Source organism: Bipolaris victoriae (assembly GCF_000527765.1).
Source record: "Bipolaris victoriae FI3 unplaced genomic scaffold scaffold_1, whole genome shotgun sequence".
NCBI lineage: Eukaryota > Fungi > Ascomycota > Dothideomycetes > Pleosporales > Pleosporaceae > Bipolaris > Bipolaris victoriae.
The window spans coordinates 448,397-475,723 of record NW_014575391.1 but is presented as its reverse complement, the minus strand read 5'-3'; the positions used below and the strand labels follow the sequence as shown (position 1 = coordinate 475,723).

Here is a 27,327-nt window from a genome sequence, read left to right as displayed (position 1 = left end):
GGGATGGAGATAGTTGCTAGATGTACGATATGGATGAGTGATGAAAGCATCATGTGCTTGGAGATGGATGGACTGTACGATAGATTAATGTTTCCCAGTGGTAAGCAGATACATTTGCAATCTGCTCTGACTGTTGTTTTTTCGTTCTCGTCTTTGCGTTAACATCTCAATATCGTTTCTTCTTCTTCTCTCATAACTTCATTTCCTTTCACAAAAAACGGATTACACCAATGGTTGCATTGCCCTCTTTATCAGAGAGAGGAGGGGAAAAAAGGATATATAATGAAAACCTGGTATACGCATCCACCAGCCACGAATCCCCTCCGGTTGCATAAAAACAAGGAGGGTCGCTGATTTGCGAAAAACCACCCATACACATCCATCCAGCCCTTTTTAAGATGAAAAGAAGCCCGTGTCTAACTCCGAGGCTCGTGAATAACTAGAAGTTGAGGAGAGGGTACAGTGGAACGAAATAAGACATGAGATTATCCTCCAGATCTTGACCGCATCACGTCCAGGCAGGAAGGAGAGGTCTCGCATCTTTACACAGATGCGAATCTTGCTTGTGAAGTAAGCGGCGGATTGCTGCTACTCGGGTCTTTGGAGAGGATGTGGTAAGATGGTTGGAAATGGCGCATGAGGCATCATGTGTTTGTGTGTGATTGTAGATCAGGACGCGTTGATCAAAGACAAGATGGCTGGACTGTAAGGCTGGCTTACAGATCTACCTTGGAGGCTGTGAAATCCCATAACATCTTCACGAGGGAGTCGGGTAGCGTGTACAGGTCGACATGGAACTCACCGTCTGTTGAGTGTCAGTATATCTCGTCTCATCTGAGCAGTTGGGCCAACTTACTCTCTACATCATTCTTCGTGTACGTCTCGCTCGTCTTATTGTCGTGGACCATAGTGACAACGTGCAGGAGGTCGTCTTCACCAAGCTTTTGCAGGCCATCTGCCAGCTTCTCCATGTCGACGTTTTTGTCCTTTCGGCTCTTCTTCTTGGCAGCATCCTTGTTGCGCATACCGTTTGCCTCGGCGGAACCGGATTCTGCGAGGAGGGCGAGGAGCTCCGGCTTGGGATTCCGGAAGGTCTGGCACAGAGTCAGCCATTTGGTGGCTAGAAAATATTCGGTGTTGACTGTATACATACCACCTGGTGCTTGGCCTCGTAGCGCTCAGACTGGAAGTTGAGGTCATGTTCGAGGGTGTGGTCGCCGCCTTTGCCGACAGCGGTCAGGACAATGGTCATGTCGAACTCACCCCAGCCCTTCTCTTCGATACGGAAAGGGGGCTTCTTGAGGACTGTTATCGGGGTCAGCAAAGCTGTAATTAAGGCAAGACGGCACGGCACACGCACCATGCTTGGGCTTCTCGAAGGATGGGTGGAGGTTGTAGACAGCCTTCTCAAAGACGTTGGGCATGACCTCGTTACCCTGATCGTCAAGTAGCCAGATCTCTATACTCCATGTTCGCATAGGAAAGCCCTCGACAGGTGAAGGCTCGTCACTGTGCGCGTGTTAACGGGTGGCCTTGTGGATACGCGTCAAGACAGCGGTTGCGACTGCGCGCAATGCAGACGTACATGGGCTTTTGGTGAGTAATGAGCTTGACCCATCGCTTGGCCTGCTCGACTATTAGTGTTTGTGCGAGGAGGTGCGCATTTGTCGAGGGTGCAACGTACGTCTGGCATCTTGTCTGACTTGCGCCGTGAGGATTGAGTATGGCAGAGTAACTAGTTGTTAGAAGCCGCCGTGTTCCACACAAGGTATACACCGAATGCAGCCTAAGACGGTAGTCCGGATGTATGCGACTTTGGTAGTGTGCCTCTGGCGATAAGGTTTGAACGCGTTGGGCAGAGAAGAGGGTTGGAAGTGCAGGCGGTGGCTGGTCTGGTCGCTGGTCGCGAGCTATGATTTGGCGGAGGCTAGGTGATGCACGTCGCAGCGGGGCGGGCGGAGGCTGACTACGACTCGTTCGATCTTCTGGGCCTTGGCATCAACGGTCAAGCTCTACAACGGCTGCACCATCGCAAGGCTGCCGGACAGGGGTTCTGGTCTGCTTTACTTCATCAGGTGAGAGACGTGCTGATACCACAACCACGGCCCTTGTTGCACGCCCTTCTCACACTGCCAAGTGAGAGTGAGAGAAAGCTTGGCACAGTGCTGGCACGGATAGAGATAACCTGACACTGGCGATTTACAGAGAAAGCCGACTTGGGGGAAGTGCCATTGACTTTATTAGCCAGGCTATCGAGTTACTATCTAATTGTTGTGCTGATAATGGGGCACGTCTACTACCACCAGGATATAATATCATCCCAAACCGTTCCTCGCTATTCGTGCAATGCATGCTCATCCTCGTCCATAATCCATCATCCATAATCCATAATCCCTCGTTACCTTTTCCTTGGCCTCATCATGACCTCTCTTACTCCGACTTGCCAAAGAGCGCCTCGTTCTCTTGCTGGGCCTTGATAAAGGCCTCCTTGAACTGGTTGGCGTCTGGCACAAATGGTTAGCCTCCTTTTATCCATCTAGACAAACAAATCAATACTTACTCTCACTGTTGGCAAAGCGGATCGCAAGCGTCTGCGCCTCGGGCTCGCCCTCACTGACATCGGCTGCGGCGTTCCAGACCCAGCTGCGGTCGCTGCCTACGTTGGGTGACAGCTTCATGTCGGGGACAACTATGCACGTCTCAGTATCATTATCTTACCGTCCCAATCGAGTCACTTCATACCGTAGTGGTTGGCGCAAACCTTGAGAGTCTTGTCTCGTCGCATGACAAGGCGCGTCTTGCCGTTCTCCTTGTGCTTCAGTAACCGAACATCGCCAGTGCCTCGTTCCTTCCACTCCCGTGACTCCCTGTCAAACTTGAACAGCTTGGCGCGCATCTTGAACACTTGCTCCTCAAGCTCCTCGTTGGTCTTGGTGTCAACCTTCTCGGTAAGGTGGACGACGGGCTGGAACTCAACATCGGGCTCCTCGTTCTCTGGGTTCTCGTCCTATTGCAACGTTAGCATAACCTCCAAACCAATTGGACGGAGATACCGACATCGGCCTTGTTCTTGGAAGAGCCTGACGGCTCGTCAACGTCATCGGCCTCGTCCTTCTTCGCCTTCGCGGGTCCGCCACCAAACATGGAGAAAACGTTGTCCTTTACTGCGGCCGCCGCCTCTGTCGCCTTCTCCGTGAGGGGCTTGTTGTCTGTGTTCTCCGTCGTCGCCTCGGCCTTGTCGGCAAGCTTGTCAGTCGTCACCTTTGCAGTCTCGTCCTTGACAAGAGTTGGGCCAGGGTTGGCGGCCTGGTCGGCGGCTGGGTCGGGCTTGGCTGCTTCAGACATGGTTGTTGTATTGGTAATGTATACTGGGGGTTGGTATGTAGTGGCGAGACAAAATCTTTGTGTTAGGTAGATACAGGAGTGGGTGTTCAGTGTCAAACAGTCTGCCCACAAATTGAGCAAGTGGGATGCATGCCCCTCCCTTTCGCGCTTTACCTCTTTAGGCCCACTGACGTGCGTGCCACCCCTGCCCAACATGCTATTCCGTCAACGTCCTGTGTTACAACCTTTCCCGCAGTGCACATGTTGCTTTCCGTGCACTAATGTACAACATCAAACCAAATCAAACGCCGAATTTTTAGTGCATGTACACTTGTACACCAAGGCTGGGGCGCAAGGCTTCATTCGGCCAGAGTATTACTGTGCTAAATACATTGAAACTGTAACCCGACTTCACTAACCTATCAGCCCAACGCCCCCATACAAACGCCACGCGCCAGTTCGCCTCAACCAGTCCAGTGTGCACACCGGGTATCATGTTCATAACTCCACGCCCTTGTGTCCATCAATAAATGCTGTTGCAACATATACATATTCTATCCCACCAAAGAAAAACCCAGAAGCAAACATGGCATCCTCCCACAGTAATCCCCCCATGGACTTGAGTGTCCGAGTACCCTCTACCCAATCCCATCTCACATATCCCCCCTCACTTTGGAGCACGCCCAGCTCTGCTTCTCTTCGCCATTTTTCCCAGACAGTCCTGCAGCAATTTCCATCTTGCATCGAAGGCGAAGTGCATTCATCCTAGCTCTCTTCATTGCCCGTGATGTGCGTACCGGCGCTGTCGCCTCGCGCAGACCCACCCATGCCGCTCCAGGTATCTGTTTTGCCAGACGACATTTCACTTGCAATTGCTCCTGAAACTTCTGCCGGACTTGTTGCATCTGCTCAGAGGCACTGGCGACATCGATATCCCGTACGTCCATGTAGGCTTGCATGTGCTGTGTCGCCATCAAGGAAACATTTCGCAGAGCATCCTGGGTACTCATGAGACCAGATCTGGCATTATCCATGAATTGTTCCAGCATCGACTTGTTGTGGCCGAGCATGACTTCAAAGGACTGCCGCAAAAGAGGCTTTGAGTGAGTTGCAATGCTGACGTTAAACTTGTCGTATGGGTACTTGTGTTCGAGGTCGACAATGTATTCCCCAGTCATAGTTCGATTGTACCGGATAGGAACTTGTTGTGACTGACGAGCAATCTGGATTTGAAGCTGAGGTCTCTTACGCCTCGAAGAAAATGCCTTTGAAGGGCGAAGTATGAATTGGTGATCCCCAGTGGCTTGGAGCTCAAAGCTTCCAATCTTTCCATCTTCTGTCTTTGGCTTTTTGATAGGCTGGTTTAGTGAAGCCGGCATGACTGTAAGAGCTTCCATTGCCTTTGGGATACACGAAGAAGAGATGGATGTCACGAGTCGTGCAGGTTCCGATGCAACAGGGGTAATGCTGGGATCAATGTTTTCCACCTCAGTGAGGCCTGATAATGCCGATACGCTTCGTGAAGCCTTCTGGAGTAGCATAGGGGCAAAGGCTGCGCCCTGGAACAGGGCGGGTATCAATACACACAAAACCAGCGCAGATATGAGCATTCTTGCCGAGGGCAACTGCACTCCAATCTTCTTCGCGAACGTCTTGATCTTACCGCCAACCCATGATGTCTGTGCCTTTGTGCTGTCTTTTGTGTCTCGTGCAATCATGAGGCGAGGGCTGATATGAGCAAGGTGACGATTAAGTTGCGATGGGTCCAATCTACTAAAGCCGCGATGATTCAGGGGCAATACTGCTTTCAGCTCGTAGTCAGTGTTTGGGTCGTCTCGGCCCTCAACGTGCACTTGCAACGCTGCCGGGTCCTCCACGAGCGATGGTATACCATGGGGGATGACCTGGGCAAGTTCGATGCATGGTATCTCGGCACATGCAAAGATCGTTCTGGCGAAATCAACGGCCTCTCTTTCAGTAGGCGAGTGTGGCTGTGTTCGATGACACATGATGACAAGATCTGGCCGGTCTAGGGGGTGAGCAGCCGTGCTATGGCTGAACTCGAGCTGCTTGCCATCCTCTAGTTTGGCCGCGATACGTGTTGGCTTTCCACGTGAGGTCACAACCTCGAGACCGGTGCAGCGAGAAACTTGCGGGACAGGGACGTATGGTTCGACCTGCCCGCGTACCATGACCGACTTGGAGAGGCTAGGGTAAGCACCGAGTGCCATAGCAATCTGGGTAGTGGTGATGTCTTCTGCCCATCTCTCAGGCATTCCAATGTATAGTATCTTGTACGAATCTGGAGGGGGCAAGGGGTGTTTCGATAAGGCTGCCTTTACGGACAGCCTTACCTCCTCACAGCCGTAACGGCTGAATACTTGTGGGAGCTCGTCCGTATATTCGGTCGAGCTCTGAATGACATTACCTCCCTGGACAACCTCGTCATTGTCCGTTGGCTGCTCATCTAGTGTGATGCGCCAAGAGCTCTCACTCCCAGACAGGTATGACGGCACTTCGGTCAACGTCGAGTCCTCGCCTGTTAATGCGGGGCGTGCGGCGGATTGCTGCTCTGGAGGTTCGGCTTGCGATGAATAGATGCTATCTTGTAAGCCTCGGTCACCCATCTCGTAGTCGGCCTCATCGTCAGTGAACTCGTCGGATGTGTCATCGGGAGTTGGAGCGTCGGTCGAGGCGATCGATGCCGTGTGAGCTTCATCGTCCGATACATCCATTACCCCATCGCCGAGCATATCATAGTTGCTATCTTCAAGAGCGCTGCTTGCCTCTTCTGGCTGCGGGCGTTGGGTGGACCGCATCATAAGCGTTTCAAGGTCAAGCCTTGTCAGTGACCCGTTCACTCGCACGGGAGGAAACTTGAGATCTGGAGAAGCAAGAGATTCGCTAGAAGGCATGTCAGCTTGAATTCATGTAGGAGACAGTGTGTTTACAACTCCTCAGGTGTGGAGGAGGAAGGTAAGTAGATGGAGGGGCAAGGGTGGGAATAGGTAGCAGTGGGCACCTGGTCGCCGCTGCCTGACTAGCAACGGGAGGCGCGTCAGGGTGCCTTGGGGCAGGGTGGGGCAGATACGGAGCAAATGAAAGCACCTGCGGGCTTGCTTACTGTGAGCGTGAATGATGATGCTTCAAACGCTTGCATTAAATCCAGGTGATTGTTCAAAGTATACGCAAACAATGATCATGGCACGGCGCAGCTGGATGCATGGTGAAGGCGGGATGATGCCAACGGGGGTACCCCGCATAGTAAGCGATAGGGTACGATACATGGTTCACATGGACAAAGGGGGTGGGGGCGAACACCAAACCCACGACAAAGGAACAGTTATAGCTAGTAAGGTTCGCTTCCAGGCTGTAAGCCTACTCATACATTTTTGAAATGTGGTTCGTCTTCGTAGATATATGGCAATTCCGCCCATATTGCAGCAACCGAGGCGCACCGACAACGCCCGCATAGTCCTGATGATCCTCTGCTGGAAGGCCGCCCAACAGACATGCAATACCAACACCTTACGCCTTACTGAAACCAGTAGTCAATGCTAATGCGCCCACAAAATGCTCACTGGAGGCTGGTAGAAAAGTACGCAACACGAAGAGACCACGGTTCTGGTGCCTAGGGCGAAGCCCAACCGCCCGCCACCTCGACCCACTCAGGGAAGCAAGACCCTTCTTTGCCTTCCACCTCGACGATATCCGTGTCACACTTACAACGGCACCCGACGCCGTTTTCTTTGACAGGGTCTGGCGTCGCCCAATACTTGTCTTCCTCAATTCGCTCTTTCTCGTTCTCGGTCGTCAGCTCCAGGTAGGGGTCTCTAGGCAGCTGTCGTGCAGGGGCATTGGCCGGACAATGCTGAATAGTAGTGTGCCGGTACCCAAAGTCGCGGAAGTAGTGAATGTCTTCGGGGCCAAGCAGTGCTCCCACAGCTAACGAGTGGATGGGCGCGTCTCCCCATCTCTCCATCCAGAAACCACCGCTGCGATCCATCAATTCGAAGAAATCGTTGTACTCCTGGCTACGGAACCAGTTCAGGTTGGCAATCTCAAAGTTGCTCCAGAAATGGCACATGTTGTACGATTCGCCCTCCATGTTTTCGGGGTGGATCTCAGGCAACGCGTCTGAGCCGAATTCCGAGTCCATGATATCTTGTGGGAAGAAGTTCTTCTTCGGTTTGGGCTCATTCTTTTGTGCATTCTCGTCCTCAGGTTTAGGCTTCTCGACGAACATTTCCCACATGCCCTTGGAAGTAAGGTTGTTGTTTCGTTTATATGCCGATGCATATCTCCAGATGTTGGGCACCGTCTCCCTCAACTCTTTCACAGCAATTGTAAAGCCGTACGTCTTCTTGTTCCGAATCATGTGGATGAAAGGGTCGTATGTGATATCGCAGAAGTACTTAATCTCCGGTTCGAGACGCCAGTACCAGTCGTATTTGGCAAGTAATTCGTGCTGGTAGAATTTACTATGGAAAGTTAGTCCAGCCCCAACTTGCAGTGTTTTCTTAAACGTACCCTGAGTAGAACCGACACATGTGATGGTAGCTCTCCATACCACCGTACATGATGGCATTGTCTCCCTGCTTTGCGATGCCCTCCTTAGCAACATCAGGGTCGACCCAGTCTGGGAAGCCCCACTGCTCTGGCGTTATCTTGCCCCACTCGACCGGAGCACTAACGTGCTTCAAGACCACCTCCCTGAATGTCTCGTTGAAGTCGCCGTCATTGAGGAAGACGTATGGGTAGTGGAACCACCGATTGAAATGTCTCTCGATGGATTTGATCGACTGTATGACGCCGTCTAGCTCCTTGTTTCTTGCTAGCACTACGAAGGCAGCGTTTGCTCGGGGTCCGTTGACCTGGGGCTCGAGACAGCCTACAGCGAAGGGCTTGTCATATTTTTCGCTGATCTTTCTGTGAATTGTTAGTCGTCTGTTGCATGCTACTGCGATAAGGGCGATGATACCTTATTGACGGCGGGGTGCCCGCAGGCATGTTCATAATACCCTGAGAGTCTGGCGACCTCACAAAAAGAATTATGATTATGATTATTACAAGACATGGAAAGAGGAGCACCAGGCCCAGTGGAATGGAAACGGACGAAGACCCCTTCAGTCGTACCCGGCGGCGGAAGAAGGACAATCGAGGAGTCGTCTTTTCAGCACGGCGCGAGAGGTCGTCGAATCTGTCCAGGCTCTCTTTTGTCGTTGGCAGCCTCTGCGTCATGTCCTGCAGGAGGCCCATGGTTGCGACGCTGTGATGGCGGCCTTGTTGAAAGACGTTACTGCCAGTGGCAGTTCTTTGCTAGGTAATGCCAGTCGTAGGCGGCCAGATATGTGTTCTGATACGGCCGGGTTTGGGGCGAGTGAGGAGTGTAAGCGTCGTTGGGTGGCAGTTCCGAATCGGTATGCGACCATCAATGGGAATCTGGACTTTGCGCGACACTCTGTGAGTCGAGAGGTCGGGGGTGAGTGTCGAAAGGGGAAACCGGGGTTGTCGAGTGTAAATTATTAACGGTCGGCGATTGCGTATGCGTTTCGAGAAGTGCTAATTGACAGGGAACATATCGGTGGAGACGCGCCAAGCTCACTAACGTAGGTAGAGCGCAGCTCGATAGGTGCAGACAGATAGATGCAGCTGGCCAATGCAGGAGACTGCAGCTATGAGGGCTGGATCTTTCACGCACTAGGCCCGACACACAGCCTCCATACCTGTACCCTGAACAGCCTATCAATAAAGGAGTCGCAGAAAATCCGCTCAATCTCTGGTTCAGGGACACGCACGAGACTGTCTGAAAGGGACGCACGGGAGACTGCCACTACTACGTAAGCGACAGACAGATACAACATCACCCCAGCCCTGCAATCCCATCCAATCTTCGGCATAGATTCCTGCATCACCAGCCCTTGCACCACCGGCCTCATCATGAGCTTCAAGGCCAAGGACCTGCACTTTGGTGAGTGCGCCAGCAGAAGAGTGGAAACGGTACTGATTAGCGCAGACAGCTCTCAGCCAGCCTTCTTGCAGCGGCTGCGTGGGCAACTTCAAAGTGGGGATACTGCTCGTCATGAACATCCCATTGCCAGAAATAAGAGGATGAACAAAGACGATGATGAAGATGATGCGCCAACGTACGTCTTAGAAGATACTAACCAGTCGTTGAGCAAAGAGGAGTATGATGCACTCGTCTCTGGCAAGGATAGCAAGGGCGAAGAAGACCTGGTAGCAGATGAAGCCGAGCAAAAGGCAACCAAGCAAGATGAGTCGAAACCCAAAGACAAAATTGCTGAAGTTGGTGCAAATACAAAGAAGCGCAAGGCCGCGAAGATTATTGGCGATGATCAAGGCGATAATAGGAGCGAAGTAGAAACGGATGCCGAAAAACCCACCATCAAACCAGCCAAGAAGCCAAAAAAGAAAGCCAAAGCAGTCAAGCTTACCTTTGGAGACGAAGATGAGGGATGAGAAGCGTCAGAATCTACATCATCTTCACAGACACGTAATCTTGCTTGGTGTCAGGCATGTTCTCAGCAAGAGGCCTCACTTCTACCTTGATCCTCCGGTTAGAATGCCCGAATGGGAAATGCTACTTCGGTTGCCCATGGGCTACATGGTCTGTTAGTCCGATCAACGGCGTCAATGCTAAGCCACCCACATCATACAGCACGGACATAGCCTGGCTCCTCCAGTCCCTTGGATTTGGGATTTACAGGAGATAAAGCTACCAGATGATGAGGCAAGGACATGAAGGTTGTGTTTGTTGCGAGCCGACACTGCATGCATTGGCTTTGTTCGACTAGTGCTGGTATTTGCTACTGTTTCTCCTTTGTTTCTGGTACAACAACTAGCTCAATTTTGAAAAAGGCTTGGATAATGTTGAAATACATTGGTTCATCTGCCAGACTTTGGTGTTAGGCAAACGCACCGAGACCTCGTGTTACACAACTGTAAGAAAAAGATGCAGGTTCCGATCGGAAGTAGGTCGGAACATTGCTAAACAGGGGTATAGCTTGAGCCGCCTGCAGTTCGGGAGTCCGCAATCTCAAAGTCTCCTGCACGCGACCTTCCTTGCCCTCCACACTAGCCTCCTCACACAACATGGCCAGACTATCGCTAGATGTAATTCACTCGGCCACCTAAATTGACAAACAACTTATTCACTTGCTAGGATTTTGACCAACATATCAGCAGCCTACGCGCCCAGCTGCTGTTTCTCAACGAGACTCTTGAGGCGACAGATCACAATGCCCCCGACTGGCTGGCGACGGATCTTATATCGTTGCGAAACAAATCGGGTAGACTGCATGACGACATGAAGAGGTTCAGAGACCAGCTTGAAAGCGAGGGATTGGCAGAGAAGAAGGTACGTATGCGCGTCACCTACGCTTGCGGTGATTCCTTACACTGCAGCAGGTCAAGACTTCAAACAAGCGACTGAGTCTTGAAGGCGCAAAGTATGCTTCGCCGACGCCCAACGCCCAGTCTCACGCATCAAATTCGCATGCCATATCCCCTCTCCCCGGCCAATCACCTACACCACGCGCAAAAACAGCGCAGGCAGAAGGAACCCACCTAGTTCAGCACGTCGATGTTACAGAAGAGGTCAATAGGCGGCTACAGGAGAGCCGTTTACGGCGCTTGATGCAGACTCCTAGCACGGCACAGAAGCGAAAGTACGATGAATACGAGGATGCGCCCAGCTCAGGCGGGCCGGCCGGGACAGAGGAGGAAGGCGTGAAGAACCAGCAAAGTGGAGGCGAATACGAGAAAACACCGACAAAACGGCTGAGGAGTAGTGGGGTGTTTGAGCATGCAGGAGACAGGAAAGACGATGGGCCTGTGAGGTATGACACGGAGCGATTTGACGACAGAACCGACGTAAAAAGACGAAAATTCAGATGATTATGCGTCGTCTCTTTGGCAAAAGGGTGCAAGACCTTGGCAGCACAGTACGAGCTCTGCCGGTGCGCTGGCAGCGTCGTGAATTTGCGCCAGGCAATTATGGTCTCAGATCTAAAGTGCCTCAGCGTCACTTATTTTGGATAAAAAATCGGCCGTTGTGAGACAGCGGATCGTATCGCTTTTTGGATATCGCGAACTGGTTTGTACTGTACATACGCTCTCCGCAGCCCTTCCGCTCTAGTGGGGAAGCTGCAGCCGAGCGGAAGCTAACCGCTCGGTCTTTGCATCATTGAACTTTTCGACCTGACATTCACAAAACTCCCCGCCACACTACCCTAGAAACCCTGTAAACAGACCAAACATTAAATAAACACTTTACTACAAATTTCTCGTCTTGCGCTCCGGTTCTGCAGGCAGCGCCCACACCGCCCATGGCGACCCCGAATCCCATACAAAACGTGCCCATCCCACCGGAACAACGCCTAGCCCTAGAACAACAACAACGCTATGAACGTATAGTACGAAACCTGGCGATTGGGGGGCTCGTGGTGTGCCCGATAATTGCATTGCTCCCACCGCGAAAACTGGACCTTTATACTTTCTCGCTAGGAATCGGGTTCTACTTGTCCGCCGACCATCTAATCACCCTTCGCACCGGCCGCGGCCTCGTACAGAACCTTTCTCCCATGCGCGCAATGGAACTTCCCACAGACCGAGCGCGAGAGACACAGAGAATACTGCAAGAGGAGAGAGAAAAGGGTAGGAAGGCGCTCGAGAGAAAGGAGGGACAGCAAAAGGGCGTACTAGGGAAATTGTGGATGGGAGATGAAGACGAGGGATGGAAGGAAAAGCGTCTAGAGGAAGAGAGGAAGGCGCTTGAAGAAGGCAAGGGTTATGGAGATTTGATCATGGAACAGATTTGGGATGTGTGGAACTGGGACAAGAAGAAGGGCAAAGATAATGAGAGTAAGAAGGAGTGAATATGGTCACTCACTTTTTGCGAGTTCTTGCATGTATATTATACCGTGTAAATTATGATGAGCGGCGCACCAGCTTCCACCGCTGAGGAAGGCAAGCCATCTCGTGTATGAGTATTTGGTATTGCTACAGGGAAAGACATGCTGGGTACCGTTACAAGGCGACAGATTCCACGAATCCATGATTCGCCGTATCGGCAGCAATAATGAAACACTTCTGAGATCAAGACTCAAAAACGAGGTGAACAAACATGGCTTTTAGAAGGATCTGTGCACTTGCAATGGAGTTGACTCAGACCAACTGTATCACAGCATGACACGTACGGCAAAGAAGATCGACATGTACACGATGAAATGTTTAAACTCAGCGTGCTGCACAAACAATGCTCTAAAATACCCAAGCACTGGCTGGTCCACAGCTCAAAGGTGTTTGCCCTGAGCCATGCACCAAGCAGCTATTCGCTGATTCGCTCACCGCAGTGCGGTCAACAAGTCTACCAAGCTCTCTTTAGCTATATGTCTCAGCCCAGACCAGCCCATAAACAGCTTGACGACTATATCTGGACGTCGATCACGCGGCTTTCCATATTCTGTGCAACATCCTTCCCGCAATTATAGAGCTCTGTGCCACAATCGATCATACGCTCTCTCGACCGCTCCGAGGCTATTGTGATAAATTAGTATACAGCATAATGTCTCGGCCAAGTACGCCATTCGATGGAGCCACTGAAGATCCGTTTCTTTCGTCTTCAGATCAGGATCAATTCTCACAGGCCGACTTCGAGGAATTATTTGGCCCCGGTGGTTCGGATGGAGCCATCTTCTCGTCGAACAATAGCGAAGTGTTTGACGGCACTGATTTCGCATACGGAGATATCTCACTAGTATCTGTCGACTCATCAAGCTCTTCCATCATATCGACACCTGAGCCCTCAAATCGCGGCTCTAATCGGCACTCATTAACGTATCCGACTCCAGAACCGGACAAACCACATCCTTACCCATTCGAAACTTTTCAATCTTACGAAGCGGGTATACCTCTGTCCGTCTTCAATTCGAGGCCTTTTCCCGTCAGATCACAGACAAACAATGCCCATCTCTATTCAACACAGTTTGGGCAGCCTGGCAGTCGCCGACGATCACTCAGTCATGGAGACATGGACCGAGTCGTAGCTGCAAGTATACCAAATCCGACCTTCATCCGTCTCCAAGCACCACGTTCCAGAACTATACCAGAGGAACTCCGAGGGAGAGATCAGCACTCGCACTATGGAAGAGGTTCATGCCAAAGCCCCCCAGCTCGAGGCAGGCCGATGAAGCCTACGAGCATGCCATACTCGCTGCAGTCTAGCCCATTGGTAGGCGGTATGTTGCCAACCCCGATTGGAACACCCTTGAACGCAGGAGAGGACACCGACTGCGACACCAACACCACTCATCAGAACCACAGCATAGAAAACAACAATCCATTTTTTCCTTCATTTCCGGAGGGTCTTGTCTTTCGGCAAATGTCGCGCCCCGAAGAACTTGCGAGAAGCCAGCAGATTATCGAAATCGGAGCCCTTGCCGTCACCAACCACGGAAGTATTGATCCTAGGCTTCAACCACACGCTTTTGTATCAAACCGAGAGCGTATGTTGAAGAAGCTGGTTGATATCGAAGAACACTTGGGCAGGAGCGGAGGTGTTGAGGCGCTTCGGAGTTGCAAAACGATACGGGAGGTCTTGACTGGGACGATGGAGTGTGAAGAAGAGTCAAACAGTATGAATGAAGAGTTGAAAGATGAAGAAATCACAGCAGCAAATACACCCAACGAAGCATATTCCGATCTATCCAATGGTTGCGACGATAACGAGATCATGGCAATGTTGATGAGTCAGCATGGGGTCAGAGAGGGTAGAGATGAATAAGTCGGAGATGGTGAATGACGAAATCTAGAACCATTCATGGCAAACACTAATATTGGTTGCATCGCAAGGGAGTTCCTGGCATGTTTTCATATTTTAATGGTTGATTTCATGACGGTATGATTAGAGAGGTAAACTTGTGGGATTTCAACGGCGCGACGAAAAATTTGGCAACATCACGAAAATTGAAGAGAGAATTGATTTTGATGATTTTGATGTAGATAGGGCGTTCTGGAAAATTTCATTGCGGTCTGCCCACAATATTTCCCCAAAAAGTAAAATAGAGTAAAGCACCTTGTATCCCAAACACGCTAAGTCGCGGCTTCACATGATACATAACTGATGCCGCCCCCACCCGCCGCAGCTGACTTACGCGCCACACCACCACCAACGTGTCAAGATAGTCTATTTTCCTGCCTTGCTATTCGCACCTGCAAACATGAAATTACGAATAGCATCATTGGCCTCGGCCATCGCATACTTTACATTTGCCAACGCAGAAGTCGTGCCGGAAATTACGACTGTGGCCGAAGGCTACAACGTAATCGCCAAGGTTCCTTGCGTGGAGTGTCCATTCTTGTACCAAGACACATCGAAAGGCAATGATGCACCATGGACGCAAAGAAAAGATGCAAATGCTCTGGTACCGTCATCACCACATTTTGATTTTCTAAATAAATATGCTGATGATTTTCACAGCTCTTGAATATATCCCTGCCCTACGACTCAGCCCAACTAAACATCAACAACGCCGCACTATTAACAAACAACAAGATTCTCCCGCGCATCTACGCCAATCAAGTGCTGGAAGACATATCCACTGATGACGTGGCCACGCTCATTTCCTCAAACCAGCTCGACAATCTCGGCGGCAGCTACTTTGGCGTATCTTATTCGTACACGCTGGCCCGTGTCAAGGATGAGCCCAAAGCCCTACTTTTCCAATTCGACATCATGGAATTATGGACCGATCTTACCTCGCCCCCTCTAACCGTCTTTTTGGACAGGAAAGAGCAGAAGATCGTTGAGCTGGTGTTGATGCAGCGACCATTGCTTTCTCCAGGTGATCCAGCTGGCGCCTACGAGATTGTCAAGGTCCACTTGATTGAAAGACCACCCCCGCGGACTAGAGGCGCCAAAGGCCCGCGAAAAGTCTCAATGTGGTTCCATGATTGGGATGCCAATGGTAAAAAGGGCACAGCGACACACATCGTCAACTCAGCCTCCGAGTCCTTTGTCAACTACATCAGCTCAGGCGTCTGGGCACTCTTCGTCTTTGTATTCGCAGTCATCGCCCTGTTTGTCCTAATCTGTCTCTTCGTCATCTTTGGTTGCGGCTGGTGGAATGAGAATGACTACGAAATCGCACAGCACGGCAAGAAGAATAAGAGTAGTAGTAGCAGCGGTGGAAGAGCCAAGGACGTCGAAGCCGCACGCCGCTTCCTAAGCCCCGAAGAACTCGGTCTAAGAGGAAGTGGACGAGTCGTCGGGGTAGGCAAGAGCGATTAATTGATCGATTCGAAAGTTGGCGTTGTTGCTTATGCACCGAATTGAATTGAATGACAAATCCCCTCTTCCTTCTCAAACCAGAAATGATCACTGCAAGGAAAAGTCTACTTCCAAGTCATATACCCCTACGCACGCACTTTTTACATACCTTGCAGCCTATCTTCCTCATCGCCCAGCCCCGTCGATCCCTCCCTAGTCCCCCCGCTGCACCCCGATCAGCGCCCTCAGATCTCAAATCCTAGCGCCGATCTCCCTCTTCAATCCCTGACAAACCACCCGATGCACCAAGCACCACCGCTTTCTTTCACGCTTAGATCTTCGCTTTCCAAGACCACCGGTTCAATCTCCGCCCGCTTCACTCCCGACGATATGCAAGGAAGTAATTAGTAGTTGGATAGTTGGTCGGTCAGTCGTTGTCATTACTTTTTTCTCGTTGGCGTCGAAGAATAGTCGACGTCATCCCGCTGGGCTCCGTGCAACACGGCCGGCCACGCTCAACGTCACTTGATCCAGCAACAACAAAAAAAAAGCGAACAGCCTCAAGACATATGCCATGGAAAGTGGCGCCGGGCGTGGCTTATTTGCTGGCCCCCATGTTGCGCCGGCGTAGGTAAGGTGGTTAAGGTGGGCTGGGCAAAGGTGGGTTGTCGTGTGTGGCTAACGGGGGGAAGTTGGCGGCGGCCGCGGCGGGCTTGCAGATGTGGAGGTTCCATGGCACACGTCTTTTGTTCTGGCTAAGGGACGTCACTTTGTTGAAGGGGCGCGGTTCGTCATGATGGTAACTAGGCTGGAAAGTCGAGTGTGTGACGGCATAGTTTGGGGTGGTCGTGGTATACAAGAGGGAAGGGGGGGGGGGAAGTCGTTTATCTTGAACTTGTTATATCTCAGTTTAAAAAGACAAGAGACACGACTTTTTGATATATATATACTGAGACGTTGACTCTTTTTTTTTTAAATAACTACTAACGCCGACACTGGTTACTTTGATTGAATCGTGTTGGGACAAAGATGGGTATAACGAATGCGTCGAGTGCCGTCAAGGGCATCTTCTCCCTCCATGTCATCACAGCTTGCGTTTCCTTTCTACTCTTCCTCGCTGGTCTCGCACTCTTCGCTAAGCAGATGACCCGTGGACGGGGCCAACCACGGACGATGAAAGTATGGCAGTCCACCGGCAAGAGACACAGGTAATTCCCCTCCTCCTCCTCCTCCTCCCTCCCCCATCCAACCCCATCCCCACATACCCCCTATACTAACACTACTCTCTCCCCCCAGTGCCACCAGCACCCACCTCTTCGTCCTAACCGGCCTCTTCTGTCTCAGCCTCGCCTACGCCGCACAATCCGCAACCGTAGCCCTTCAATCCCGCCCCTCCACCTCCCCCTCCTACATCACCTCCGCCTACGCCTACCCGCACTACCCAGGCACCCCAACCACCGTGCCAGACACGCGCTACACGCGCGCCATCTCCATCCTTTCCTTCCTCTACCAACTCGCCACCATCCTCCTCAACGCCAGCATCATCGGCGCAATCTGGATCTACGCCAACCACGTCCACAGCAACGCCTCGCAGCTGCGCGAACCAGGCTTCGCGAGCATGCTGCTGAATGGCTTTTGGCTGCTGGCGATTTTGGCATTGGGGCTCGCGAGTTGGTCGTTGGGGTTGTGGCGGAGGGGCAGTGGGAAGGCTGCGTTGCCGTATCCTACGCTCATCGGGGCCGATTATGTGGTTCGCACGTTGTATGTTACGTACGTGTCTGTTGTCATTGCTGCGTCGACGAGTGTGACGCTTGAGGCGATTTTGTGCTGGGTGGGGATTAGGAAGCATGGGGTTCCTGGTGTAAGTTCTTGCTTACCTTTTATTTGTGCAAGGAAGACGAGATGCTAATGGGGAAACAGAATAAGTTTCAATCACCACTTACGCGGGTTGTGATGCTTGTTACGCCGTTGGTTTGGTTCCGCAATGCTTTTTCTATTGCTCAACTTATTATTCTCTATCGCGACTCGCGGAGATGGTCGCGTCGCACTATGGAGGCGCTGGCTTTCCTCTTTATTATCTTCGGTCAGCTCTGCGATCTCGCTATCCTTGCCCTACTCCTACTCGGTGCAAAGAGCTTTGGACGCAAAGATGAGGTGCAGTATGTGGGTAAGGAGGTGAGGTACAGTGAGAGTGTTGCGGGAAATAGGGATAGTGTCATGGCGGATAGACATTACATTTCTAACAATGTAAACGGAACTCCGACTGGTGAGGGTAGGTCGACGTTTGTGGATTCCAACGGGGTTGAGAGGAGGGAGCCGGCGTATGTGCCGCATGTTAGTGTTTAAAGTTGGTGAGAGATGGGAAACGGGAGGAGAGGAGTGGACGATTAGGGTGTCAAATTGGCCGATCTAGGACTTTTTTTTTCCTTTGTTTGATTTTGCAAGCGTACGAGCGAGAATTGTAAGATAACTAATGACTAATGTGTATGAAATTTTTGCTTTTAAAGAAGATGGTTGAGTTGCTGGGCTCACGTGATGTGAGATGATGAAAAGTTACAAGTAAGAACCACAAAGTAAAGCAGCCGCCCACGCCGAACGGAACTTTGCCAATGCGGCATGCTTGCTTTACAAGCCAATCATTCTACTCATTACAAAAAGTCACTACTTGTCATCTTCTGCAATCCGTATAACGTATAAAGTATCCATTTCCCTAATCCTCTAGTTCTAAAATGTCCCATAACTAAAGGACCAATTAATTACCACGTAATGCATAGGCATCACCGATTCGAACCTCAATCATCAAACACACACGCACACGCACACACAACATTCCCAACAAGACATCCAAGCAAAATCATCAAGATGCAACAACAAACTTCAAACAAAACTCTCCTTCAATCAAGCTGCTCAAAAAAAACTATAACATAGAAAAGAAAGCACGCGCAGTGCAGTGCGCGTCCGCCAGTGTAAATGCTTGCGGTGGGGGTATCTTAGTCGAAAACATGATTTTTATCACCATCCAAACTGCAATCTCGCATTTATGCAATCGCTTGTCAAAAGAACAAACAAGAAAAGGAAAATGGGTCAAAGAAAAGAAGAAGCGAAGGGAAAAAAAAGAAACGAAACGAAACAACAGCTCATGAGTACTCTTTCATGCCATCGTCACGAGTATGGAAGAAGACACTATTGGAGAATCCTTCTTCCTTGGGCGTTGCCCACTCATCAGGCGATGCGGCCTCTCCTGTGCCAGAAGACTCAAGGACCAAGTCATCAGAGTACATGCTCTCAGAGTCATGTCTCCAGTCGTGTGGTCGCTGGTGCTGGGAGTAGTAGGTACTCTGGTTGTGTGCCATGGCGCGTGGTGTAGAACAGCTCACGCGCTGCTTATCTTCAGAAGTCATAATGAGCATGTCTGGCGAAGGCGTGGGGTATGTCGCCCCACTGCCGGCGACGAGCTTGTTTACTAGAGCTTGCAGGTTTGATACTTCAATCTGAAGTGCGTGGACACGGTGCTCGAGTGCGATTCGCGCGTTGCGCTCAACTTCCAACACTGCACGCATGTCTTTCAGCGCCTTGGCTTGCTCATTGCTACTAGCGACTGGGAGAGTTGAGGTAGGAGAGCTCGGCGCATGCACAGGCTCTTCTACGTACTCGCTGCTGGTGCTCTGATGACGAAGATGAGAAGGCTCTTGGTGGATGCTTGGCGCAGAGCGTGAGTGAGAGCGTGAGGCAGAGACGGAAGTGCTTCGGTCTCTTGAGCGAAGGCTCCGGGGTGCGTTTTCAAGTATAATAGTCTGTCTATTGTTTCGGGATGAAAGGCGGCGAGTTAGTGTTTCGAGATTGGAGTATTGGTTTTCAAGATGCATGAGCCGCTCTTCCATTGATAGTCGATTCGGATTTGGCGCCGGAAGAGGTGCTACCGGTGAGATTTCTTGGCCACCGGCTTGAGAGACAGGTTCGACATGTCGTGCCGGTTCTGGCTGTGGTTCTGCCGGCACCGGCCCGGACTCTCGGCCGTTCTTCAAATTACCGAAATTGAAATCAGAAACGGTCGCGTAGACGTCTCCTTCCTTTTCGTCCTCTTTTGACCGGTCAAGCCCTGCTGACGTGGGTGTTTGCGGATCATCCGCTTGCACAAGCGTGGCGCTCATTTCGTTGTATGATTCCGCCTCTGGCTCCCGGATCATTGGCTCCTGCATCTGTACGCTGCGGAACGTCTCCACCGTCTTTGCTGTTGCCGGCCGACTGTAAACACTGCCAGACATGTTGCTCTCCCGCCAGTACTTGATTTCGGCGCTGCGTCTCCTCTCGGTCGAAGCAAGGTCCTTGGCCATGTCACGAAGAGCATCTGCACTGCGTGACCTCCGCTTGTTGGGTCTCGACGTGCCGTGCGAGGGACTGGACAGTGCAATACCAATTCGAGAAGGAGACATGTTGCCGTCCTCGATTCGCTCTTGCCAAGGCGCCAGCTTTGGTCGCGACTCGTCCAGGCTGTGACGCTGGACTACCAGGCCTGGCACATTGGGAAGCGTAGCTCTTCGGCGCTCCGGCCGATTGACATCAAAAGTGAGATACTCATCCGGTGGACTTGCTGGCGGCGCATTCACGTTCATTGGGTACGGCAGGTGCTGGCCCAAGGGGTGCAATGGCTCCAGCTCCTTGACGGGCAAATCAGATATCCGCGGTCCAACTGGTGACGGTGTTGGCCGTTGTTCTATTGGTGGTGTCGATCTTAGCAAGCCCGGATCCTATATCGTGTTAGAAATAAGGTGTCGCGTATTGCACAGATTACTTACGCTATTATGATAGCTATGACCACGGCGGGTGGTCTCATCCTGTTGCTGCTGATGCTCTGGTTCGGCCGTCTTTTTACCGAACATTTTGCGAAAGACATTCCTGAGTCCACTCTTGCGCTTTCTTTGCGTCGCCTTTGCTGCTGCACTTTCGGGCGTTGACCGGAAAGGCGATGGAGACGGGGCTATGCTGGATGGGACCATGCTATCGCGCTGGACAATGCTAATGGGTTGCAGATTGCGCGGCGATCGTAACGGAGCATGGTCGCGCGGTTCCTCCTCTTGCTGCGGCTGGTCTGCAACGAGATTTGATCGCAATGGCATTGGATGGTCTGGAACAGCCGGGGCAGGATGCGCCGGTCTTGGGGGAGTCGCCGACCGTTGGCGCTGCTCTTCCAGCGGAGCGACTGGCAGTTGCGGAGGGTCACTCAAGGTCCCGTTTTCAGCAAATCTCTTCTCTTCCTCGTCATTAAGCGGCATATCCTCGGTGATGGGGATTGGACCGCTGATCTTCAAGTTGCCTTTTCGGATCGCTTCAGCCTTCCAGCTGGCCCGGCGCAACAGCGCAGGCGAGGGTGCCGAAGGACTCATATCGGCGACGACGAAGCCTTCTCGCTGGAGCATGTGGATGGGGCGGCGATTGTGGATGAGCAATCGTCGAGTGGGGTGGACGTCGGGCGGACCGCCTCTGGAAATTGCAGTCTGGACAACTGCGACAGGGGTGCCTCAGTTCAAGTAGTGGCTCTTCCAGCAACCATCACCAAATATGCAAGGTGATGTGCATTCGAGAAGGGTTGTGGAAGGGGCAAGCGCGGCAGAAGGAATTTGTGGGTTTGTTCCTCGGGGGGTGGGAATGAAAAGCAGAAAAAGCAAATAGGAACCAAAATAAAGGTGGCCGGAGGAATTAAAGAAGAGGGATGGGCGAGGGTGAAGGAAGGCCAAGCCGAGGGTATGTATGTATGGGTGGGTGGGTGGATAGATGGAAGGAGCGACGAGGTTAAACGAAACAAGCAGGCAGGCCAGGCAAGCAAGCAGGTAGGTAGGCAGGCAGGCAGGCAAGCAAGCAGACAAGCAAGCGAGCAATGGGGCGTATCGAGCCACCGAGGGCCGGGTTTCGAGGCTTGGAGGAGGGCAAAAGAGGATGACGGGGTCGGGATGGGAGGGGCGCGTGGAGGGCCTATGTATCAAAGAGAGCGACGGTGGTGGACCTACTCGGACCAGGGTGTGTTGTGTAGAGTGGGGAGGGTTTGTCGGAGGGCGGGCATGGCGGGCATGGCGGGTGCGGGCAGGCTGGAAGGCTATTAAGGAAATGGCGTCGTTGCGAATCAAGCAGTATGGCCGGCAAAGCAGGCATAGGCCAATTAACGGGGCGTTGACGGTGGCTACTTACTCTGTGAGCGGCATGGAAGCATGGAGCATGGAAGCATGGCAAGACAAGACAGCTGGTCGCCAACACATGCACTCGACACAGGCCTGCATGGTCGTTGTTGCGCCTGTCTGGCCATGGTTCGTGTATGCCACCTGCACCTCCGACCAGGCGAGCCTGCAATCGATAAATCCGGTGCCATGCACGCGCCCGCTCTGCCCTCTGCCGCTGTCCATCTGAAACGTCGGCCTTGGGGGGGCATCCATTCATTCCTCTCTCTCTCCACCCTGTTCCTTGCACTGCGTCTGCACCAACATCCCGGCCACCCATCGACCACACGTCTTCGCTCGTTGCCCTCTGTCTGGCCTTGCCTGTCTGCCTGTACGCGCCAAACCCCGCAACTACACCAAATACCCACTACTTTACTCCCATACTTACCACTACCACCAACTTACACCCGACTATTACTTTACCCCCCCCCGTTTCCCGAACAAAGCCAGAACACAAGAACAAGCGCTGGCCACTCTCTAGGTGCATACTCTCCATGTACCTACTTTCTCCTCCCGACCCACACCCCTTCGCCAACAAACTCCCTCACCATCTACCCTCACGCTTCAAACCCGCCCCCGACTCGCCTGTCCATGTCCCGCGTCCTCAATCAAGACATTCAGAACCCCCCATCGGCCACACTTCCTCGCTCCTCTAAACTCCGAAAAAAAAACCCCCAACGCTCCATATCCCTTCACACCTTCAACCCTCCCTGGTCTTTCCCACATGTGCATTAACGTGTTTGAGAAGGGGTACAGCGCTAAACCCCATCTGAGCCCACCCAAACGAACACGCTGACACTTTGGGACCCGCGAACCGCTTCTTCTTTGGCGCAACAAGAGCGTAAAGTGTACGAACCCACCCACCCACACGCACACACACACACACGCACACCCCCGCCCGCCGCAAGCCTGCAAGCACGCAAAGGCCCATACGTTACTTACCGTCTATCGTGACTTTGTTTGGTACAACCTGCTCTACTGCATCCTTGGCGCCCATGTAAAGAAGCTCCAGCAGTTAAGCCTCAGCAACAAAACAAGACAGACTTTATGATCGCGCCTCGCATCATTGCATTAGCCACTCTAATCCTTCTCTTCTACTTGCCTGCCCTGAAGGGAGAGGGGGGGAGAGGAAGACCTTGCAACGTGGCAGAGCCCTGGCGCAGCCGTTGACTTGAACTCTCTTCTTGTCCCCCCCTCTTCGTCTCGTACCTCGTTCGCTTCTCTCTCTCTCATTGCATTTTGCCCGCGGGCTTTTGTCTTGGGGGGGTTTTTTTTTTCTCTTCGGTCTTAGCCGCGCTGCGCCATTGTATTGGATTCTATTGATTTTCACGACTCGCTACAACCCTTGGCCTGCGGAAACCCTTTCGAACCCGCTCATCACACGCCTTTTCCGGCATATACGGAGAGTTCGGTGGCGGCGTCACCGAGAAGCAACATTACTCGTATTCTTTCCACACGCGTTTGTCTCGATTTGCTCTCTTTTTTTCTCTTTTCTTTTTTCCCCCCCTTCTTCTCTCGTCTCAGCGTTCCCCCGGGCGGGGGGGCCTGTGCTTGCAACATACGATCCCTGTCCGCCGTCTTTCTACTTACTTACTTACCCATACCTATGCCGAGAGTGCCGACGGTTCCCACACTATAAGCGCGCAGCCTAAGTACACATACATACTTACTGTACCTCATATAGAGAGCAATTGGTGCCGTCTCACTGCAGTGGGGTTCGTATTGTCCAGCTTGGTGTTCCTCTCTGCGCACTCCTCAGCCTTCCTTCGCCTTTTTTTGACGCTGAACTACTGCAGCTAGAGTCATGGGCCTACCGCACAATCGCCTGTAGTGGCTTCGGTACCACCGCTGAACCAAACTATACCAAGAGTCGTGGCCGCCACAGCGCTTGGGCCCCCCTAGCCAATAATAACCCACACGAACCCCCCCATGTCTGGCCCTTTCTTCCCCACCCCCACCACCTACTCTGTCCCACACGCACTACCCTTTCACGATAACCGCACACTTTTCTAACAGCGTTTGTTTGTGATGCCGTCTTGCTCGCCTGTCGATCCGGAATAATTCATCACCGGAAATATCTCTCACAACGGCAACAGCCATGTTACAGCCCTTTTTTTTGGTTGCTGACCGAGAGCACTTATCTCCCCGTCGTCCCGTTTGTGATATTACCTACACTTAATCGCCGTATACCTCCGTCACATTGGCGTACCTAAGATCAGCGTGATCTTCCAGATGCTGCATCCACGCTTTGAGGAACTTTGAACCCCTGCACATAAAGTAAATACAGGTTAGCAAACTCATGTTCCCTTTTGAAACTCGCTTTTGTACAATGACGACGACCAAACTGTCATCCGCACCCTTGGAGCATCAAAATCGTGTTCCGACGGCCTGGGATGTAATCCATGACAGGGCAAGGGACGGGTGGGTGGATATGCTGCTTGTGACAACACAGGGGAGCGTGTATCACGGCAGTTTCATCTTTTGGGGGGACCCGCTCGGACTGCCGCTGCATTTCGCACTCGGGACGCAGCGCATGCACACAGCCTCAGGTTTCAGGACCCTCAAAAAGACGTTGGATGACGAGGCCGCAAAGGACAAACTGGAAGAAAGTGGGCTGCCGGGGTCATGGATTCGGCAATCCACATGTGCGCACTTACTTGCTCATTGTCTCCGAATCTCCAATCACACAGAGATGCCGCTTTGGGCGTGTCATGGCCACTAATCCGGTAATCCTCATTAGCACATCATCACCACAGAGGCCTTCTGCAGCTGCCATTCTTCATGCGTGCCATATTAAAAACATGGCCTGACATTGTTGCAATACGAGTCTTGACTTACCGTTGAGTCGTCTCTTTTCGCCCAGGAAGCCAACTTCATGCTCTGCATTGCTCCGCACCGTGCTGACAATGACAGCTTCTTTCTCTCTGCCTTGAAACCCGTCAACGGATCCCAGCTCCATGCTAGGATACTCTTCTTTGAGCATTCCACCAAGCAATGCGAGCTAGTCACGTCAGCATCCACTTGACTATTCCTGCTTGTCCCTGCCTATGGTGCCCGAGCAATTGTGGAGTCGGTGGCACTTTTTCCCGTCTGCAACAAATCGCTACAAGGGGGAAAGCGGACGGACGAACGATACCTACCTGCGCATTGTATGGCGTAACAACTGCAATATCCTCGGGCTTTACGCCGGCACCCACCAGATTTCTGACGTGCATTCGAACCAGTGCCGCCTCGGCCTCGTTAGACTTGCTATCGCCAAGACTCATACCTTTGCCACCTTTCCCAATCACGCCTTCGTCTTCGACCTTTTCGGGAAAATCTCCACCTTGGGTATCCCAGAAGACGAGCGGCTCCGTAGTGTCTTCTGTCTCTTGCACCTCGTACTTCAGGTCCTTGAGTAGTCGCGCCTTGACAAAATCTGCAGCCACAAGTTTCGAATCGTAAAGTTCGTCGGACGGAAAGCGCATGATCTTCTCATGCATTCGGTATTGCGTCGTTAGCATACGCTTGATCGACGGGCCGTGCAAGGCCAGAAGTCGATCGAACAGTGTCGTCTCCAGTGTTATACCTTCTCCTTGCTTTAACATGGATCTATCCGCATTATCCTCTGCACCCTTGGTCTTCTTGTCCTTGCTCTTTTTGGCCGTCTTGGCCTCCTTGGAGTTCAGGGATTTGATCGTAGGCGGAAGCTGGAGATGGTCTCCTGCAAGTACTAGTTTATTCGCCTTTGTCCACAGAAGCGGCACCCAGCATTGTGCTTCCAACGCCTGACTTGCCTCATCCACAATAACAACGTCAAACTCTTGCCCCTTGAGGTGGAATCCACCTGCGCCGTGTAGCGTGGCCAGCACCACCTTGCTACCTGTGACCAGGTTGTTGACGCATCCCTTTTCTCGCTCTCGGAACTCTTGACGCAGCTCTTTCAGCTCAGTGTAGATCTGTCGTCGCTCCTTTGCATTACGCGTCTTGCGAATCGATGCCTGTTTTTCGTCCATTTCTTTGCGCACATCTTCTACCAATGCAGCCGCTTCTGAAGTCCGTGTGAGTACGTCTAGAGAATGGCTGAGGACTGAGGGCAGTAGCCGCGCTGGATGTCCCAAGCGCACCATGGGTACCTTGTGAGAGGCTAGCCGCTCGACAATATTGTCTACCGATATGTTGGACGGACCGCATACTAGCAGACGTAGCTTTTGCTTGAGTAACTGCAAGATCAGCTCGATAAGCGTATGCGTCTTGCCTGTGCCCGGTGGTCCGTGAATGAGAGCAACCTCTCTCGAGGCTAATGCGAACCTAATCGCTTCTTTCTGACTATCGTTCAGGGAAGGATCGATCCACTCGAGTTTGTGTAGTGGATTCGAAGGATCATTAAGATCCGTTGGGAGTGGAGACGGCGACGCCTGTCCAAACAACACTCGCATGAAGGGTGAATAGTCCTGATCCCCTAGCTTCTGTAGCCTGTTCATAGTCTGGTTCATCCTAACCCCATCATAAGCATCCACGTCAGAACCCAAGGCAAAAACAATAGAAACGTACCGCTTGTATGTGACATCGTTGGCCAACTTGACTCTAAAACACACATCAGCCTCATCAATCGAGTCCAAAAACTTCGTCTTAAAATAGCAGTAAAAACCCACATCCACAACCTGCCACCCCCGTTTACCCCATCCTCCTCCTTATCCAGCACAACCTCAACATTCTCCCGTCTCACCCTCAACACTACGCCTTCGACCCCCCTCTTCGCCGCCTCCCTCTTCTCCCCTTTCTTCGCACTCGCCCCAACCTGCTCCTGCACCGCCACAATATCCCCCACACGGATCCCGTGTTCAGGGATATCCGGGGCAGCGCCTTTGTTTACGACTGCGCTGTCGAGTCCGAGCTCGAGCACGGTTTTGCCGCCCAACCCTGTGCGTATAGAGGTGATGTTAAGGTTTAGGATTGCGAGGCCTGCCCGCGCTAGTGCTGAGGGCGTGTGCGACGTGAGGAGCTCGTTGGTTTCTGAGAGCTCGGCCTCGAGCTCGGCGGAGAGGAGCGTCAGTTGCGTGCTCGCAAACGAGGGGATGTCGGTCGGCTGTGGCATTTTGTTTTGTTTCTTTTTGGATGGTTTTGGTTGGTTGTGGTGGGTTTGGCGGGCGCTGGGTGGGATATGGTGGGGTAGTTTATTTGGTGTGTTCAAGTGTTACTTTGGCGCATGTCTTTTATGTGAATTGCAAACTGGTTATAGAGGCTGCTCTGGGATACTGGTATATCGTTTTCAAGTACAGCTTTGCATTGTGTGTATGGATGGGAAAATGAATGGTGTGAAGCGCGTCATCGTCATTGCCCATTGAGTGTCGCGTTCTGCGCTAGCCTATCTCAGCCTAGCTATTCCAGAGGTATAAAGAGCGCGAGGTTTGCAAAGCCAGTATTTATCGGATGGCGAAAACATGTCCCCCAGAACTCGCCTATTACAATTTATTAACCAAGCTATGTTTGGGAATTTAAAAAAAATTGCTGATGGGTTTCTAG

General features: G+C 52.0%; 12 protein-coding genes across 12 annotated transcripts; 6 read left to right on the top strand and 6 right to left on the bottom strand.

Moving 5' to 3' along the window:
• Positions 1 to 716: 716 nt before the first annotated feature.
• Positions 717 to 1,693, bottom strand: COCVIDRAFT_21872 (hypothetical protein; the record flags this gene model as incomplete). Its single annotated transcript, XM_014706795.1, has 6 exons — positions 717 to 805; positions 857 to 1,094; positions 1,154 to 1,305; positions 1,361 to 1,509; positions 1,586 to 1,626; positions 1,685 to 1,693. The coding sequence occupies 6 exons, from the start codon at positions 1,691 to 1,693 to the stop codon at positions 717 to 719; spliced, it is 678 nt and encodes a 225-aa protein (XP_014562281.1).
• Positions 1,694 to 2,430: 737 nt separating this feature from the next.
• On the bottom strand, positions 2,431 to 3,345 carry COCVIDRAFT_84385 (hypothetical protein; the record flags this gene model as incomplete). The annotated part of the gene is made up of 4 exons (XM_014706938.1): positions 2,431 to 2,504; positions 2,561 to 2,689; positions 2,743 to 3,007; positions 3,058 to 3,345. 4 exons carry the CDS (start codon positions 3,343 to 3,345, stop codon positions 2,431 to 2,433), a joined length of 756 nt encoding a protein of 251 aa, XP_014562424.1.
• A 632-nt stretch (positions 3,346 to 3,977) lies between these two features.
• COCVIDRAFT_21870 (hypothetical protein) lies at positions 3,978 to 6,239 on the bottom strand (the record flags this gene model as incomplete). Its single annotated transcript, XM_014706794.1, has 1 exon — positions 3,978 to 6,239. One exon carries the CDS (start codon positions 6,237 to 6,239, stop codon positions 3,978 to 3,980), a length of 2,262 nt encoding a protein of 753 aa, XP_014562280.1.
• Positions 6,240 to 6,955: 716 nt separating this feature from the next.
• Positions 6,956 to 8,583, bottom strand: COCVIDRAFT_84344 (glycosyltransferase family 15 protein; the record flags this gene model as incomplete). Its single annotated transcript, XM_014706937.1, has 3 exons — positions 6,956 to 7,805; positions 7,855 to 8,253; positions 8,306 to 8,583. The coding sequence occupies 3 exons, from the start codon at positions 8,581 to 8,583 to the stop codon at positions 6,956 to 6,958; spliced, it is 1,527 nt and encodes a 508-aa protein (XP_014562423.1).
• Positions 8,584 to 9,264: 681 nt separating this feature from the next.
• COCVIDRAFT_32887 (hypothetical protein) lies at positions 9,265 to 9,804 on the top strand (the record flags this gene model as incomplete). The annotated part of the gene is made up of 2 exons (XM_014706936.1): positions 9,265 to 9,295; positions 9,341 to 9,804. The coding sequence occupies 2 exons, from the start codon at positions 9,265 to 9,267 to the stop codon at positions 9,802 to 9,804; spliced, it is 495 nt and encodes a 164-aa protein (XP_014562422.1).
• A 633-nt stretch (positions 9,805 to 10,437) lies between these two features.
• COCVIDRAFT_84305 (hypothetical protein) lies at positions 10,438 to 11,241 on the top strand (the record flags this gene model as incomplete). The annotated part of the gene is made up of 3 exons (XM_014706935.1): positions 10,438 to 10,458; positions 10,508 to 10,702; positions 10,753 to 11,241. The coding sequence occupies 3 exons, from the start codon at positions 10,438 to 10,440 to the stop codon at positions 11,239 to 11,241; spliced, it is 705 nt and encodes a 234-aa protein (XP_014562421.1).
• A 431-nt stretch (positions 11,242 to 11,672) lies between these two features.
• On the top strand, positions 11,673 to 12,221 carry COCVIDRAFT_84508 (hypothetical protein; the record flags this gene model as incomplete). Its single annotated transcript, XM_014706934.1, has 1 exon — positions 11,673 to 12,221. One exon carries the CDS (start codon positions 11,673 to 11,675, stop codon positions 12,219 to 12,221), a length of 549 nt encoding a protein of 182 aa, XP_014562420.1.
• Positions 12,222 to 12,910: 689 nt separating this feature from the next.
• Positions 12,911 to 14,128, top strand: COCVIDRAFT_32884 (hypothetical protein; the record flags this gene model as incomplete). The annotated part of the gene is made up of 1 exon (XM_014706933.1): positions 12,911 to 14,128. The coding sequence occupies one exon, from the start codon at positions 12,911 to 12,913 to the stop codon at positions 14,126 to 14,128; it is 1,218 nt and encodes a 405-aa protein (XP_014562419.1).
• Positions 14,129 to 14,564: 436 nt separating this feature from the next.
• On the top strand, positions 14,565 to 15,634 carry COCVIDRAFT_32883 (hypothetical protein; the record flags this gene model as incomplete). Its single annotated transcript, XM_014706932.1, has 2 exons — positions 14,565 to 14,768; positions 14,825 to 15,634. The coding sequence occupies 2 exons, from the start codon at positions 14,565 to 14,567 to the stop codon at positions 15,632 to 15,634; spliced, it is 1,014 nt and encodes a 337-aa protein (XP_014562418.1).
• Positions 15,635 to 16,642: 1,008 nt separating this feature from the next.
• COCVIDRAFT_84234 (hypothetical protein) lies at positions 16,643 to 17,959 on the top strand (the record flags this gene model as incomplete). The annotated part of the gene is made up of 3 exons (XM_014706931.1): positions 16,643 to 16,821; positions 16,910 to 17,474; positions 17,534 to 17,959. The coding sequence occupies 3 exons, from the start codon at positions 16,643 to 16,645 to the stop codon at positions 17,957 to 17,959; spliced, it is 1,170 nt and encodes a 389-aa protein (XP_014562417.1).
• A 791-nt stretch (positions 17,960 to 18,750) lies between these two features.
• COCVIDRAFT_32881 (hypothetical protein) lies at positions 18,751 to 20,997 on the bottom strand (the record flags this gene model as incomplete). Its single annotated transcript, XM_014706930.1, has 2 exons — positions 18,751 to 20,361; positions 20,410 to 20,997. The coding sequence occupies 2 exons, from the start codon at positions 20,995 to 20,997 to the stop codon at positions 18,751 to 18,753; spliced, it is 2,199 nt and encodes a 732-aa protein (XP_014562416.1).
• Positions 20,998 to 24,475: 3,478 nt separating this feature from the next.
• COCVIDRAFT_21861 (hypothetical protein) lies at positions 24,476 to 26,899 on the bottom strand (the record flags this gene model as incomplete). The annotated part of the gene is made up of 5 exons (XM_014706793.1): positions 24,476 to 24,591; positions 24,661 to 24,823; positions 24,963 to 26,298; positions 26,356 to 26,388; positions 26,457 to 26,899. 5 exons carry the CDS (start codon positions 26,897 to 26,899, stop codon positions 24,476 to 24,478), a joined length of 2,091 nt encoding a protein of 696 aa, XP_014562279.1.
• Between the last annotated feature and the right edge of the window lie 428 nt (positions 26,900 to 27,327).